The sequence below is a fragment of the Patella vulgata genome, chromosome 9 (assembly GCF_932274485.2).
Source record: "Patella vulgata chromosome 9, xgPatVulg1.2, whole genome shotgun sequence".
Classification (NCBI taxonomy): domain Eukaryota; kingdom Metazoa; phylum Mollusca; class Gastropoda; family Patellidae; genus Patella; species Patella vulgata.
In genome coordinates, this window is record NC_065887.2 from 29,340,673 (window position 1) to 29,358,531 (window position 17,859).

Genomic DNA, 17,859 nt, shown 5'->3' on the forward strand with positions numbered 1-17,859 from the left:
AGCAATAATCTATTAACACATCAGATAAAATCCAATTTAATACTTTATTCGGACCCAACTATATCATTACTAATGTTATTCCTTCTCCGTCACATAGCTTGGGTTAATTTCACCACCACCATTTTCAATTCCGTTTTCTTTACTGTTCAATTCGACACCCATATCAGCATAGACACCGGTTCTATTCTCTGGTAATAATGGTCCCCACTGTGGTGTCGGTTTAAACATTTGTGAAAAACTCTGTGGGAAAATAAACAAACCTATTTGGTTAACTAGTAAGATTATATCGGTATAAAATATAATGATAATTTAATTCAATTAATCGTATGCATAAAACCTAACTGTGCTCAGTGTTGCTCAGTGGTGCTTATACATATTAAAACATCATATCACTGATAGAGAACCAAAAAGACACATTACAGTATTAAAACAGAAAGGTAGAGTGTTAAAAAGAAGGCTCTTTACTATTTTAAAACAAGACACTCGTCACAATTTCCGATGTGGTTTCCCCTTGTCAATGGTGCAGTGCGGAGGGCCTGACAAGAACAGCTGTGTAGTCGTTCGGATGGACGAAAAACCAAGGTGCCGTGTATACGTTGGCGTGCACGTAAAAGATCCCTTGGCAGTTAGAATTCGATATAAGAGTAGACAAAATTTCCCTCATAGCACGCTGTATGGCGGATGCCCGTCTTCATTAAACCAGTCGGAGCAGAACAGTAGGACGTTAAAACCCATTTCATTTTATTTCCCATCACATTTATGGTTTTATAAACCAGCTAGCAATCAAATTAAATAGCTTATCCCTGCTTAGCCTAATCATCATCGAAATCAGTCAAAACATTCACCTAATGCGTTACGTTTGACGATTCTCAATAAGAAGCAGAGTTCCTTGAGTTATTTGTGTTCCAAAAAGTCCACTGCTTCCTTTGAAAGGCGAAGGACAAATATTTCTAAAACCATAACATATTTACGGAACGAGATTAACAAAACTCACCTGTGTTTTCCAATATCTAACAAGGTAATATAGAGCATAACCCGGTATTAATATTATAGGTGTCATAACTAGAAACCAGCCTAATGTTTCAGACCACGGTGGATATGTTGGTTCTGATATAATAGGTGTATAGTCAATACACTTAGATATTATCACTGCCTGTAAAATACAAAGCAATATTTAGAAACTATAACAGCCTATAAAATTTAACAATTGACATCGATTAATTTTGTCATAATTTCTACCTATTTAAATTATTTTTTTCATATTATTATTGGATTTCTACCGTAGTATTTAAATTAATTTTGTTTCATGGTTTCATATATCGGGAAAAAATTATTTGATTTTCTACCTATTTAAATTAATTTTTTCATGGAGAGAAATTCTGATTTGATTGAATAAATGTTATTATACACGTGCTTACAAAGATGGCTGCTGGGGTAATAATTGTCCAGCACCATAGAAAGAAACCGTAGTAGGAATATTTGGCAAATTGTGTATCACCGACCATCATCTTTATGTCGGACGAAAACTTCTTAAAACCTGAGTATACAAAAACACAGAGTTCATATAAAATATAGATAATACACAAAATAGACAAAACTCTTTTTTTTAGATCGGTTTATTTCCCTCTAAGACAAGACAATATATACAGTCATATTTTCTATGGTAACTCAATACTTACCGTAAATATATACTAAGACTATTATTTCGAATAAACCAGCGAAGAGTAGTGGGAAACCACCGACAAACGTATCCATCAGATTCAAAATATAGCTACCACCCTGAAATTATAGATAAACAAATGCAGGTTAAAGGGTATAGTCCACAGAAGGGAATGAACATTAGTGCGGGGTTAGTCTTCTCAGAACTTTATGATATCCACATTGAAACAAACCAACTGTGAGGCTGATGTCGCCCACCTCAACTCCCTCGTGTAGAGTCACACTGATCAGCAGTGAATATTCGCGAGGCCTCTACAATCACTGATAAGGATGACATCAATGCGACTTAATGAGTCTCAAATATTAGCTTTTTTTCACCGATAAATTAAATTCTGAAACATCTTTTTGATGTATTAGAAAAACAAATAAAGACGCTTGTCGTATTTGTAGGTAAAAATTATTTCCTATTTAGTGTAAATGGGTATTAAATTGACTAAAAGGCAGCATTCTGCCCGAAGCAGTAACGTCTTATGTAAACAATGCACGCGCCATTCAGCCAATGATTGACGCCACGTGCTGGGACGGTACGTGTTAAAGGCAGTCATCTTTTACAGAGATATTAGAGGAATCGTAATTCTCTGTGAAACAGAATGGTATAGAGTATGCCCCGTCACTCAATCCAATACTTCATTTGAATATAATCTTAAAAATGAAATGAAATGGGGTTTAACGTCTGGCTGCGTTGCATAAACGGGTTAATTAAGATGGGCATACGTCATCCAGTGTGCTGTCAGGTAAATAATGATCCAAAATGATCTACCATTATAAAGTACCAGGTGATTGCGGGTTGGGATGGAATTGTTAGCGTGTGAACATTGTATCATAAAGTCTGTCATTGAATCAACTGGGGTGGTTTGGATTCCCTGGTTGTAGTAACTTGTACGTGACAAGGAGTAGGGTTACCTGTCCAACCTCGTGGATTTTCTCCGGGTCCTCCGGTTTCCTCTCACTGCTAAAGACCCATACACACATGCGAATTATGAATTTAAATTGGACCGTGTGTTAGTCCCGTCATGACCTAGTTTGTGTCGAGTGGACGCCAGATCTGCAGTCGGTAAACAAAACTAGTTGACCAATGAAAACAATTGCCCTGTTTGTTAATATATGCGTCAAAGGATAATGAGTTTATATTGCTCAATAGTTGTTTTGCGGTAGCTATTTGCGTGGACCTATATTTACTTGATCTATCTATGTGACCTATACTTACTTGAGTAACTTGCGGTAATCCCAGTAAAAATCCACAAAAACATATAATACCTCTACAGATGTACGTATTCTTCCCTTTTCTTAATGCTGGAAATTCATCCATAAAGGCTGAAGCTACAGTTTCTACACCAGTTAACTAAAAACAACCACCCAAAATAGAAATCAAACGTATTTTTTTTATCATATGGCACCATATGAGAACTAATAGCCGCTGATAGCAATTTGAGGGATTTTGCATCTACAAACTACAATACTGTGAAAGCCGAATCTCTTAAAAGGAATATCAACCAAAGGTTCACTCTGTTCACTATTTACAAATGAAATGAAATGAAATGGGGTTTAACGTCCTACTGTTCTGCTCCGTCTGGGCTAATGAAGACGGGCATACGCCATACAGTGTTTGTCTGGACAGCGGCGGTACGGCCTACTCTTATATCGAATTCCAACTTCAAAGAATCTTTTACGTGCACTCCAATGTGTACACGGGACCTCAGTTTTCCGTCCCATCCGAACGACTAGACAGTTGTCCTTGTCAGGGCTTCGTCCTGCACTACTGACAAGTGGAAACCACGCCGGGAGGAAACCCGTGACCTCTAGGCTAGTCTTAACCACTTAGCCACCGCGACTCCCCAGTATTTACAAAGATATGTCAATCCTGTAACACTCATCAGACGACATAAACAAACCAGCGCCACAAGTGTTGAGTAAAATCTTTTGATGGGCCTCTTTTTAATCAGACTGAAAGTAGGAACATTATCTCTCGTTCATATTTTAGGGGTTTTTTTCTTAGTTGTTTTGAGTACATTTTAGCATGGGTTAAGCCGTGAAAATTAGATATTTCCGATGAATGCAGATGACAACCAGCAACTTAAAAAAAAGTTACGAAAGTTTAGCTTACCATAGAGCTGATACCCAGGGACATCATCATCATGAAAAATAAAACTGACCAGAATGGAGCTGCTGGCATTTTAGACAATGCTTCAGGATAAACAACAAATGCCAATCCTGGACCTGAAAGTAAACTGAATCATTAAATATACGTACATGATTATGTTAGATAATTTATGTTCGATCATGATGTTGACTGAGAAAGTTCCGTCGGATTTTCTGGCGTGGTTTCCCCACAGCAGTGGTGCAGTACAGGTGGCCAGGCAAGAAACGGCGTTTAGTCGTTCGAGTGGTACGAAAAAAAACGAGGCCCCGCGCAAGTACAAGAACCCTTGCCAGCTAGAATTCAATTGCTTCCTGGGTAAAACTTCCCTCATAGCACACCGCCTGCATTACCCCGGTTGGAACAGAAGAGTAGGAAGTTAAGCTCCATTTCATTCATTTATTGCATCTTAGTATATTTCGGTCGTGATCTGATTTGTATTCAAAATACACTACCTAACAACAACCAAATAGTTTAAATACCTTGTTTTGTAACCTCTGAAACCAGAACACCTTTCTTCAACGCCATAAAACCAAGAACAGCAAATGTCGCAAATCCACCATAGAAACTGGTTAGTGCATTTATTATTGGTATCATAAAGGAATCTCTGTATTATAGACATCTTAACATTTTAACCGAGAGGTATCGAAAAGTCCTCTTAACATTATATACCATGTTTAAAATGTTGTTTTCATTGGATTTGATAGTTCATTTGCTTTGTGGGACATTCATATCAATTCATATTACACCAAACTCTAATCTAAAATTTCAAAATTCAAACCACTTCTCTAAGAGATGACATTAGGACCATGCCTGTTCCCCAACCCCTTTCAATCTTTGAATAATTATTTTTTATATAAAAAAGAGTTAAAAACTAGGTTCAGTATGAGCATGAACTAAACATTTGTATTGGGGGAATGGAGCATTCTGAACAGTACTCCACCTGCGGAATATAAGTTCAGTGCGAACGTTTCTCATGGAATATTCTGAACAAACTCTATCTGCGGAATATAATATGGCGATAGTTTTATATTGGGAATGGAGACGTGTTGTATCTTACCTGAATGTATTGTTTTTGAACGAATTAAAACTGGCCATGGCTATCAAAGCTCCACTACATGTACTAGTAGAATAGAAAATTTGTACTGCTGCGTCAGCCCATACCTGTCATAATATACAGACTACAGAAAGTCAACAAAACCTCACCATCTTCGATCATTACGTTCCATATTGTAACGTAGACTCAAGGAGCGAAAACAAAAGTCAGTGACCCGTCCACAATTTGTCCAACGTAAAGCCGTCTGGCACGCAGTCCGACATAGGGATCCCTCATAGTAGAAGCAGTATGGGAAGAACAGGGGCAATAATTCTGTAAAAAAAATGATTCACGGCTCTGAATTTCAAAAGGTTTCCTGTCTATGAGTAGTTGAATATAAACCTAGCGAGTTTGGAATATACAAGGACGATTACAAGGCGCTGAACAGATGAAAGGACAAACAGGAGCAGTGACGATATATTATGTGCATGTATAAAATGCTTAAAACATTATAGTCATATTGCTGCTTACCCGTGGTTCCGCAATACGATTTAAGTTGGGATCTAGGTAGTATTTGATACCTTCATAATAGCCTTCTAACGTTAGACCACGTACTAATAAAACTGTTAATAGTACATACGGTAGTATGGTAAATACGTAAACAACCTGTAAAATTGATCAATTTTATAAATTAATAATTAAAAGGTCTTAAAAAGCAGCTGCTTAATATTCATACACAGCCTGTAGAACAAAGTTTACAATGATAATTTCAAATTGCAGAAAATAAAATTTAATTTCTCATGTTGGGGGGTACTACGGTCTCTTGACTTGTCTTGAGCACCCCCACCCCCCACCACCACACACACACACACACACACACACCCTAGAAGTCTATCGTTATCTGTAATATATTTAGTTAAATCTTGCTTCTGGGTAAGTGAGATAATGCTCCTCGACCGTCAAAATGGGAACATAAAAAGAAAAAAAAAATGTAAATATAAGAGTTTACCTTGCCAATTGATTTGACGCCTTTAATGAGTACAAAAAACATGATTGTCCATGTCAACAGATTACTTAATACCAGCCTCCATTGAAATCCACCAGCTTCACCTATACCGCTTGTTACACCCAACACAAAATTCCTACCAGAGAAAGAAAATTATTTGAGAGGTAGGCCTATTTAATTTAACTCATAGATACTAATCCCCAAGCAACAAAATGGACTATACCCCAACGTTATCATCCGGCAGCACTGTAATGGGGATTATTCCACCTATCTTAGTATACCAAGAAGTGATGAAGTCTTCGCAGTATTGGAGTGTAGCCTATTTAATGTTATATTATTTCACTACCGATTTACCAGTGGTTGTTAGTTTATGAGAGATTATCTACATGTATATATATTTTAAAAAAATAATAAAAAAATACTGACGTATAGTATTCTTCACTGGGTGAAAAAGCACTTCCTGTATTGTCTATTTGAGCTGTAAACGAAGAATACACACTAATTCAATATTTTAGGTCATTTACTCCTCTTCATCGTTTGTTAACAGATAGACATACTGCTGTATAAGTATCATTGAGTTAATCTGTAAATTTACAGCGGTCAGTATTATAGAGATAGTTCGTAAACTTACTGCAGTGAAGTATTATTGAGATAAATTGTAAACATAACAGTTAAGTACCATTGAGATAATCTGTGGACAAACTGCAGTGAAGATAAGTATTATTGATATAATCTGTAAACCTACTGCAGTGAAGATAAGTATTATTGAGATAATCTGTAAACCTACTGCAGTTGAGATAAGTATTACTGAGATAATCTGTAAACTTGCTGCAGTTAAAATAAGTATTTTTGAGATAATCTGTAAACTTACTACAATTAAGATAAGTATTACGGAGATAATCTGTGTCGTTTGTATCTTGGCGGCAATTGCATGTATTCCATTCATTCAAACAATCGGTCCACGGTAGCACATCCGTTAAAGATGCAAAAAAGTAATGTATACATGTTGCTATAACAACACTATAATATATCATAATCAAACCCATAACCGTCACCATACACATCCCAACACCTGCAATAAAAAAATATTTAGGTTGGTATCGTGCATTTTGATAGGAAGTTCAAGCAGCTAACAGTCGTATACATTTTTCTTTGGAATTTTTAGTGTTGACACTAAATGGCGTTTCTTTAAATTGTATTTCATGTTTCCTGCCATTGGAATTAAACAGAGATTAGGAGGTTACATCGGGCATTTTAAAATGTAAATAGAATTTGAGACAAATCGTCCAAACCACCGCTTGTAACGTTCAATTTACGCGTCGTAGAAACCTTTTATTGTTGTTTGAGGAGTTTGACGGATGCTCAGTTATTTACCAATACTGATTTTGTGTTCGTTAATCGACCTTAGCTCATCCAGTAGATTTTAAACTCTGTGTCAAACTTGTTACCGAATTAACCACACCCACGGAGACAATATTACCGAAAAATAGGATGTCGCCACACCAACTTAAAACGGATTGACCGCTTCGCCTATGATCTGTTGTAGTCGAAATGGAGGCAATACAAGTTAGAATTTGATAATAATTTTATTCGTATAGAGCATCACTGAAGGAAATAACCCACAAGATCAACCGTAATTCAATGCGTTATTTTCTCCCATTCGTTCATTCTTGGGGCTTAGCGTTCGCTCCCACCTGGGGTGATATAGCAGACATGATCCAAGTGAAAGACGTTTTGTACAATAACACAGCTAACACAAGGTACAGTTTTATGGATACACAATTATTGAGTTTAATACTAAGCGACGTTTCGACGAGGATACTAAATGTCAATCAAAGAAGACATGACACAGCTCTTCGTATTCTGATCTAGATAAATAAACTTTTCCTGAAGACTATAAATTACAATCATATACTTACATATTTTAGGACAGGTATAAATTCAGTATTTATCTTAAAGTAGTAGTATTGTTATTGATTTATAATAGCCACACACGCCCAGTGTTTACCTTGGGTTATTATAGTCATCTACAAACTTAATGAATCATTCAACTCTCCACACTTCCCAAACTCGGAACTCTAAAAATTAAGAGTGGTTCCCAAATACCTTTTAAGCTATTGTTCCCTTGCCCCCGCCCACTCACTTCCGTAAAAATAAATTCTCTATATTAATATCAACTCTACAAATCTAATGCGATGGATGTGCCTTAAGTATTCTTTCAATAGATAAATTTATTTCATTAAAAAGCAAACAAAAATATGAATATTTTGTAAGTGCAGTATTACTTTGCAACCCTCGATACCCCATGACAGAGGACTCACCCGAATCTTCTAATTAAAGAAAAAGAGATTGTTGTCGACCTAACAAGTAAAGAACTAACGGATTTTATTTGCAAAACTGACTGAAACTCATGAACTGTAATATGTTCACAACTTATGTTATATCAGACTTTGATTTCTTTTCACGATTGAAATAGACTAATTTCTTTTTTTTTACAATTTACTCTAAAGACATTTTCACACTGATTCAGTGATTGGAACTAATCTGAGTTGAATGAACAAGCCCCATACTTAAGATTTTTATGGTTTTATTGAACCAATACATCATACTACCATTAAGACACTGACGTTTTTAAATGCACTTTATACAGGATTGTATATTAATTTTGTTTACACCCAATGCATGATAATATTGCATCATACTACCGCTAAGACGTTTTTTTTAAAAAAAAAAATGCACTTAAGCGAGAATTGCATACTTTCCAGGAAAGTCAAAACATAATCATTTATAAATCGATTACTTAATAGCTTGTTAAACCACTACTATAAAATCGTTCTAGCACTTATAAAACATTTACATAAAAATTTGAAAAAAATTCTACTCGCCGACGGTATTTTAAATTTGTATCATTTCTTTTCACTGGAAACCTAAGTTTACACATTGGAAGAGAGTTGTCTCGATTGTCAAGGTCCGTGATAATGATGCCTGGTTTAACGAGTCATTTCAAACGTGCACACGTGACAAATAACAACATAAAATCAAACGTTGGATTATAAAAGAAAATTAAAGATTTTCCCAATTTCTCAACTAACACAAGTGAATTATAGGATTTAGGATAATTCTTTAACAAGGTAGGACTGTGTGTATAGATGCCATGTATTCTATCGCTTTATTTTAACATATTTCAATCATATGACTTAAAAAAATGCAATTAGCGCTTTAATATAGGATTAAATATTCCAGGTTTGCTTACGCCTAATGCATCATAATAAGTTACAATATATGTGAAATGCTGAAGAGTGGGTGTACCCCGAATTCGGACTGTTTAGACGCGGCTCTTTCTTTAGGAACCGACTCAAGATGGCGACTTGCATGGGCAATTCTTTCAATTTGAACTGCCAGTGAATATTTTTTTTACGTGCTCTCCTAACGTGTAAGATATGATTTTCACCCGGAACGTTGTAATCAGTTATAATTATTACGATAGCAACGTAGATAAACAATATTATCTAAGTGAACTTTCCTCTAGGAAAACTTCAATGTCATCATAACCTCTACTGGCAAGTGATAACGGAATTTAAAAAGAACAAATCACTTTCAACAAGAAAATAAATATATATTGTTTTGTTTTAATAATATCCGTTTAAAAATAACCTAAGACACATCTAATGATCAAAAATCAAAGAATTGGCCTACTTATAATAAGTCGTTTACGAGGATTAAATTCCTTGTAAACTATTCATAATTGACTGAAAGTCAAAACGTGTTTATCTGAGCGATGGCGTGGCAGGTTTCCTTCAAATTTTGCATACAATCAAATTTGAACATTGTCGATGTAAGTCAAATCACGTAAAATCAAAACTTATTAATGCCGCTTAAAATAAACATAGATTGCTCGGTCGCTTCCCTAAAGTCCTGACAGGAACCTACCTGAATTCAAAGCCCAGCTTTACCGGAGCGGGGCCCTGGGCCTGACTAGAATCGCGGGGCCACTAACGCGACCAAAAGATTATTTCATAGCCTTTTGAAGGTTGAGGGATAGCTTAGTATCCGCCTTCACGCCACTAGATCGATTACCGTGAAACTTTCATCTAGAATTTGAATTTTTTTTCTCTTTTTGCCATGCATCGCGGGGCTCTGGCCCCCCACCCCCTGCCCATGCCTTAGCTGGGCTTTGCCTGAATTAAATCAAAGGTCAAACCGAATACACAGATTATTGATAGTCACCATATCTATATACACCTATTGCGTACGTTTTCACTTGTGTGTTACTACCATTTAAAGGCTCAATACCACTCTTGTTGTAACTGAATAATATGTCCCAATCTTTATTCTGGTCAACAAATTGCACTATTTTAGAATATTTCAATTAATTGATGATACAAATTTCATCTTAACACACCTTATTTAAAAATTTTGAAAAATTCAACATAATGGTTTGAAACGTCTAACGTAAACCTTTTCAAATGAAACTTCGATTTAAAAATATTTTCGAACCGTCTGGACAAGTAAAATAGGATGTAATCGATAATTTACGCAACAGGTAGGACACTTAAACATCTAGTACTTAGATAGAGATATTATTTATTTTCTGGAGCTTTCAAGCCAGCAAGAGTGTTACTGTCCCTTTAAATATTTGAAAATGTCCAAGGCCATATGCAATTTGAAACAAAAAGTATCCCATGTTTCTATGGTTGAATACCCCAAGCCGAAACGAATTGACGCTCACATTCATATAGGGCTATAAATTGCGCCCTGTGTGGTGATAATTTGTTCATTAAAAGTGCGATAACCCTATTACCTTTAAATATAGGACTTATGTTGCCAGCAGCAGCTACTGGACCAAGACTAGTAAACTGTCCAAAACTTATATCCAGACAAAACAGTGGTATTCCAATTATTAAAAGACAGATAAAATATGGTACAAGAAAGGCCCCTGAAACAGACGATATTAAAAACAAAGATTAGCAATCGGAATAATAAGTAAAAAGTCTAAAATTTTAATCTGAAAATAAGCATCCTTCATGATCTCTCCAGCCTCCTCCCTCTTCTTTAGTCATTTTACGTTCAGAGTGAAAGACAAGAATTTACAATAGACTTAACTCGAAGGAACAACCAAAGCAACTTTCTTCACTTCTTTCTAGTATGAGATATCAATGGGCTTTCAGTCCAGGTTTCTCATAAAGGTTGTCAGATAACGTCCAAGCATCTGTCTGCCCTTTTGTTTCTACTCGAATGTTTGCATCTAGACGGCGCATTGTATGTCCGCCCCAAGTTCATTTTTCTCACATAATTTTGGGTTTGGGATGCGACCTGGCAATCTCATACGCATGCTGATAAATAGCTGGTGTTTGCATTCAATGCTCTTGTTATGCTTCCACGTTTCCATCCCCTAAAGTAATACGGACTCCACACTTGAATTGAAAAACTTTAGTTTGAACTGAAGAGAACTGTTGTTATTCCTCCACGCTGGTTGTGATACGAACACAGTTCCCAGAGTGTTGTCGGTCGATGATGCTGTCCGGATAGATGAAGTTCTATAACGCTTCCATATGCTGATCCGATCACGAATTTTACAGAATCTTAGTTTTTGTTTGTGTTTATCGCTAGACAAAAGGTCTTGGCCATGCTCTCGGGAAAGTTATGCTGGTGTGTTCATATAACTATATTCATTACCAATGAAAACAATTGTGGTGATATGAGACATCCTTGTACCCACTCATCTATCTACTGCAAAAGACTGGAATAGATAACGTGAAAGATTGTTTCATCATAAATAGTTTCTGGATGAATCTGGGAATCTTAGCAGGTATGTCATAATGGCTTAGTATTTTCTAAATCGTTGGTCTGTTCACCATATCACCGTATCAATAGCCTTCTTGAAATCCACAAAATTCATAAAGTTGTAATTGCCATTCTAGGGACTGTTTGCTGATTATGCATATACACGATATTCTATTTCAAAATCCAATTATTTTTCTCCGAGGTCTGAATCCACCGCAAAATTCATTCTTTCCAGATAATTTAGATTGGTAGTGATAGAAGCCGAACCCCATTTTTTGTTAACTTTAAAAAATATCCCATCTGCTACTACTGTGGTACAACTTCCTTCTCACTTACATCTAACAAGAGGTAAAACTATATATAGAACATCTGCAAGGACATTGGCACCTGCCTTCAGGGGCTCTGATATTTTACGGTATGTTTTCTGTGTCTGGTACCTTTGCGTCTTTAGTTTTCAGGTTTCCGCTCTCAATCTTTTCTGTGGTAATTGCTTTCATAATACCGATGTAATAATGAAAAAAAAAACATTAAACGAGCATTCTTTGGAATAAAAAAAGTATCATGAAAAAATACCCAAAGATACAAATTAGTGAAGCAGTTTTATACGTTACAACTGATTGTAATATTCTCTTAGATACCATACAGTCCATTTTATAATCGAGATTAAATTAAAGCGGAATGAGAGAATCGTTACTGCCAGGCATGGTAGAAATGGATGGAATTGTCATTTTAAAGGATCATAGGGTGGTCGCGCATTATCGTAAAAGGCTGAGCGTATCGTTTTAGTGAAATATAAAGGATAAAAATCAAGACAAAGAATTGTCATATGTAATTTGGTCAGATTGAATGTCTTAGAAATTAACTCAGGTTAGCTTACCTCCACCGCTGGTGTACGTCAAATATGGAAACCTCCAAACATTTCCTAAACCAACGGAACATCCTATAGACGTTAAAATAAACTCCAACTGAGATCCCCATGTTCCCCGAGAACTTTCGGAATCCTGCAGTAAAAAAGAGTAAACACTATATTTTGAAAGCTGAATAAAATGAATGACCGTCTTATTCAAAAAAGTGAATATTTAATGAGAAAAATGGATTTTCTAAAGAAAGCCCGAAAATATGATAGTAACGGATCGGTTGAAAAATCGCCTTCCGGGATGTAGCCCAATGGTAATGCCCATTTGTGTCGATTTGGCAAACAACTACCCAGTAAATGAAAACACCGTGCTTCGTACACAACCCCCGTAAATACTTTTCAATCGTTATTTCATTACCTACCGACATGTCGGCTGAATTTTGGAAAGAATAACTAAACGAACGAGTGAGGTGTAATATAGCCAGTCTCAACCTATAGATAATTTATAATGAGGACATTGAAAGTACTTATATTTAATTTACAATGTCATATAGATACATCAGTATTTATATTGATAATTCAGTCACATTCAGTTAACCCTGGTCGCCTTACAACCTACAAATTCACTAAGGTATTTTATCTTAAAGGGAATGAAATGAACTCTGCACCATCTGGCTCAATGAAGACGAGTATACACCATGCAGTGCACTATGAGGGGAATTTATCCCAGATAGTGATGTTACGGTCTATTCTTATTTTAAATTCTTACTGTCAAGGGAACTTTTACGTGCACGCCAAAATGTACACGGGATCTCGTTTTTTCGTCCCAACCGGTCGGCTTGACTATCTACCTTGCCACCCCCCACCCCCGTCCAGCACCACGGGGGTGCACGCCAAGATGTACACTGGACCTCGGTTTTTCGTCCCATTAAGACGGCTTGACTATCTACCTTGCCACCCCCCACCCCCGTCCAGCACCACTGACAAGGGTAAACTACGCAAGAAAGTCCAGATGAATTTATTCAATGAGAAATCCCAGAAACGTTTCAGTTGTGGAGAGATGTTTGAACAGAAATTAAAAGTGTAATCGATGGGGTAAAACCCCCCAAAAGTGTATTCGATTTAATTGCATGTCTTAATTTGGTTTGAAAGATGGGAGTCAGTAGCTGAAACCTGAGATATAACTGATTTAGTAATGCCAAACGAAGTAATGCTAGATTCCCACTGTCGTGCGATACGTTACGATAGGATTGGCCCCATGATAGGACCTGATGGGTCACCACGATTAAAATCACAATTTCAATCGTAGCGCGAATCGTGATAATCGGAAACTAGCATTAACTAAAATTTGTTAACAAACCAACTTCTTGAAGCCCAAGCGAAATGTGGCGCATTATTGATAGAAATAACACTGTAGATAAAGACAGTTTCATACTTTTTTTTGACTTAAATCAAATAGATTCGACCTCTGTAAGATATTGTTATCTACGATGATGTAAGCATTTCACAATGTACTTGTTTTAAAAATACATGTACGTAATTTGCGGAAATAAAAACAACAAAGCACAAAAGGAAAAACAAAACACAAAAAGGTAAAACAAAACATCAATGCCGGATCCCCCTAAAAATACTTCAAGTGTATTCTTTTACCACGTAAGGTTGGTTGAATTAGGTCAGCGGTTTAAAAAAAAACTCATTCGAGAAATCGCCTCTTTTCCTAAGGTAGCTGTTGTCAAATTAAAGTCATCCTTTGAATTTTTGAGATCGATAATCTAGTTATTATTCTCATCTCCCACTAATCTAATGTTATGAGTGTGCTTGGTACGACCGTAGCAGCTTCTCGACATTGGGGGCGATTGTGGTTAGCAGCAGTCTCCTCAGATCATTTGGGTTAAGGATGTTCAATCAGCTCCGTCTTTGGTGAGAATGTGAACCGTTGTTCCACATGTTATGAAGTACGGAAGACAATGACGAATATCGTGAATTTGTTCCAAAGTGTAGGGTAGAGTTCAGAAATTGTTTTCTGAAACCAAAATTCCAGGTAAGATTTTTAAACTTGGGTTTCAGTTTAATGCAATTTTCCACAAAATTTTCCAGGTGAGTAAAGAATTAATTTTTTTACAAAGTAACATGAAAATCATGTACTGTAATATGTTCACAAGTTTACTCAGCTTTTCTTTTTGTTTCATTTAGTCAGATTTTTAAAAAAAAAAGACATATGAAATCTTATTTGTCCTGGTGTAGTTGTTCCCTTTATTCCTTCATCGCCCTCAATTGCTCATAGATTCTGCATTTTTACCCCGTTAGCTCTTTTTAATCCAAGCTAACTTCGAGTGTCGAGTGTCGAGCTTGGCAGGATATGCTTCTCACTCGACGTGTCAATTGAATTCCGCTATTCGATTATGCCGAATACGACCATTGGACTTAGTATTTGATTGTGCTTACTTTTTATTTAATTCATTTAAAATGTGTTCACCCCGCCCTTTCATAGATCACATATACGGTGCTGGTTTCCAATATGCATTCAAACATCTGCTAAAGTTTCATGTTCAAAATATATTTTCCTTGAAATTTTGTCATTTTCTTATGAAAATTTAAAAATTGTTTTTTTTGGGTTTTTTTTTGTTATTAATCAGGATTACGTTGATTTAATTTTAATCAAGGTTTTAAAGCAATGTCAACTAGATTTTTAATACAAGGTTCACTGAATATTTAACTATTATTAACAATAGTTGTTTTATCGGAATTAATCCGGTAGGTTTGTTTCTACATAGCATGTTTTAGATAATTATATGATATGTATTAATGCTATTAACGTACAGATTATAGGTATGGGGTTTCATATCATTTTGTATAAGATAATCACAGGGTTTAAAGTTGGGGTAACTTTAATGAATTTTATATTGCTTTAGCACAGATCTGTCCACAGAATTATTTTGTCACCTGAGGGCCTGACAAGGACAGCTGTCTAGTCGTTCGGATGGAACGAAAAACCGAAGTCCCGTGTACACATTGGCGTGCATGTAAAAGGTCCCTCCGCAGTTGTAATTCGATATAAGAGTAGGCCGTAGCGCCGCTGTCCGGGCAAAATTTTCCTCATAGCACACTGCATGGCGTATGCCCGTCGTCATTAGCCCATTTTAGGAGCAGAACAATAGGACGTTAAACCCCATTTCATTTTCATTTATTTCGTCACCTTCCTTGTAATATTTAAAATTAGTTATTGGACCAGGACTTGTTCCATAAGCGCTCCTCACCGTGTTATTGGTGACGCCCTTTGAAACAAGTCGAAGGCTCCGCAAATTCAATCACGAACTGATCCATAGTCAATGATTTTAAAGTAGTTTTTATGGTGGATAAATACTGATAGTTACCCTGAATTAATAGTATAGATGCCGCAGAAAAGACTCCCGTGAAAGAACTGGTTCGATCATAGATTGATAACTGTTGAGTTTACATGACTAGACTATAAGCTACGATATATGTCTTGGCTAAATTTAATCTATAGAGACTGTAGCTTTAATTAGAGGTTGTAAGATGTAATTATTGCTGTGGGGATATTAAACAATGGGTATATATCATGAACAAAATATATCTATACTGGTCTTTTAACACAACATGTAGTCCCAACGATTAAAATGACCATGGTGACATATTATTTATTTGATGTCTTTTGTTTGAGTTTACTGGTCAGCGTTATCCTCTGTGCTGGTAAGTTGTTCTAAATTTTATGAGTGTTTAGAACTTTTTTGCAGAAGCTTTAGAAGTTTGTTCAACTTTAGAAATTTCATCGATAGACAAATTTCCTAGTTTTTCCAGATGTTTCGGAGTGAAAACGAATGGTTTAAACCTGTCAAAATTTTAGGTTCATTGTATTTTTCTTTCCATTATTATGATCATCATTACCTTTCAGATTTGTTATCATTGACAGCAAAGTCTGGTACACTATGTTTGGATTGCCAGGAAACGCCACAAGCCAGTCTTGTGTGTTCAGCAAACGAGAGAATAGCATTTAAAGGGATATTCTATGGTGCCAAAAGGAAAGACAAATCTTGCCAGGACGGAACTAAATCTAAATGCAACGGAGGCGCTCAAAGTTGCTGTCTCCCAAACGTACAAAGCGACTGCGTTATTCAAACCGATAAAGACTATTATACACCATGTATTGGAAGACAAACCTGTTCCATAACCTTCTATAATGATACGATGACCTGTCCAAAAACACCAGCTATTACCAGACCGAATTACGCTGGTATTAGTTTTTATTGTATTCCAGGTGAGTTCCGTGATTCTTTGACACACTTGGTTATGTTGTGCCTAAACATACCTGTCTCGTGTACGACAGCTGTCACTAAGTACAGAGAAATAGATTTGTGACGTAAAAGTTACTTGGTAGATGGTAAGCTTGGTTCAGTTTTCATCAAAGTCAACCGCCATGTTCTAATGTCTATTAAATGCCGACTATAATGCACCTGATATAGTATGTTTACTTATGTACAAAGATTTGGCAGTTTATGGTCCGATATAATCTTTCTTCGGTTCCTAGTGGACTTGGGTTTCGAATTTGTCGCGGTGGGAAACATTGTTCAGTCCTTGATGTCAATATCAAGGCTTCGTTTGTTCTTAAGCCCAATTCTTCTGTTCAATCATAATTCGTTGGACTTAATTCTTGAATTGAATACACAGCCAATACAGATATAGTACGTAATAAATTAACGGGGCCCGTAACAAGGTCATCAAAAGAATGACAAAATCGAGTAAACGGAAATTAGACATCTTAATTTGGAAATTATAAAAATAATATTACCCAATAATAATATGATCTATGGAAGCCGATTTTCACCAACATATAATTAACAAAATAACAACTCAATTTTTCAGAAGCTCGGTTTCTGAAACTTGAAGATAATTCGAAGCTTTCTGGTACCCTGGTTTATCTGATAAACTCTGATCATCCTGCAGCTATGCCTGCCTTCAGCTCCTTTCGATGCTCCATGGAAACAGAATGTGGGAAAATGATTAAACTCGTGGCACTGGACGTCCATTTAACGTATCAGAAGGGCGAAGGCTGTCAACAGAAAATACAACTAAAAGACGAAACAATCCTGACCGGTAAAGACTGCTTCAATAATAATAATTTCCGAACAGAAGAATATTACGTCAGCGAGACAAACTTCATGACCTTCACCATAATAAACCAGCAGAAAGGTAAAGGAGGGTCGTTTGTGTGGCTGGCGGTTATGGGTAAGTTCGACAGAATTTGAGTTCTAAAATTTATAATTTCAGAGAAACGGTTGCGTGGTTTGAGAACTGGGAAGTCA

General features: G+C 36.3%; 1 protein-coding gene across 1 annotated transcript; it reads right to left on the bottom strand.

Moving 5' to 3' along the window:
• Window positions 1–75: 75 nt before the first annotated feature.
• Window positions 76–12,966, bottom strand: LOC126807696 (sodium- and chloride-dependent glycine transporter 1). Its single transcript, XM_050532444.1, has 15 exons — window positions 12,961–12,966; window positions 12,560–12,683; window positions 10,700–10,834; window positions 6,770–6,970; window positions 6,325–6,376; window positions 5,902–6,034; window positions 5,424–5,558; window positions 4,917–5,020; window positions 4,339–4,463; window positions 3,824–3,936; window positions 2,927–3,061; window positions 1,680–1,779; window positions 1,419–1,537; window positions 995–1,153; window positions 76–240 (listed from the first exon to the last, which is right to left on the bottom strand). The coding sequence occupies exons 1-15, from the start codon at window positions 12,964–12,966 to the stop codon at window positions 76–78; spliced, it is 1,806 nt and encodes a 601-aa protein (XP_050388401.1).
• Between the last annotated feature and the right edge of the window lie 4,893 nt (window positions 12,967–17,859).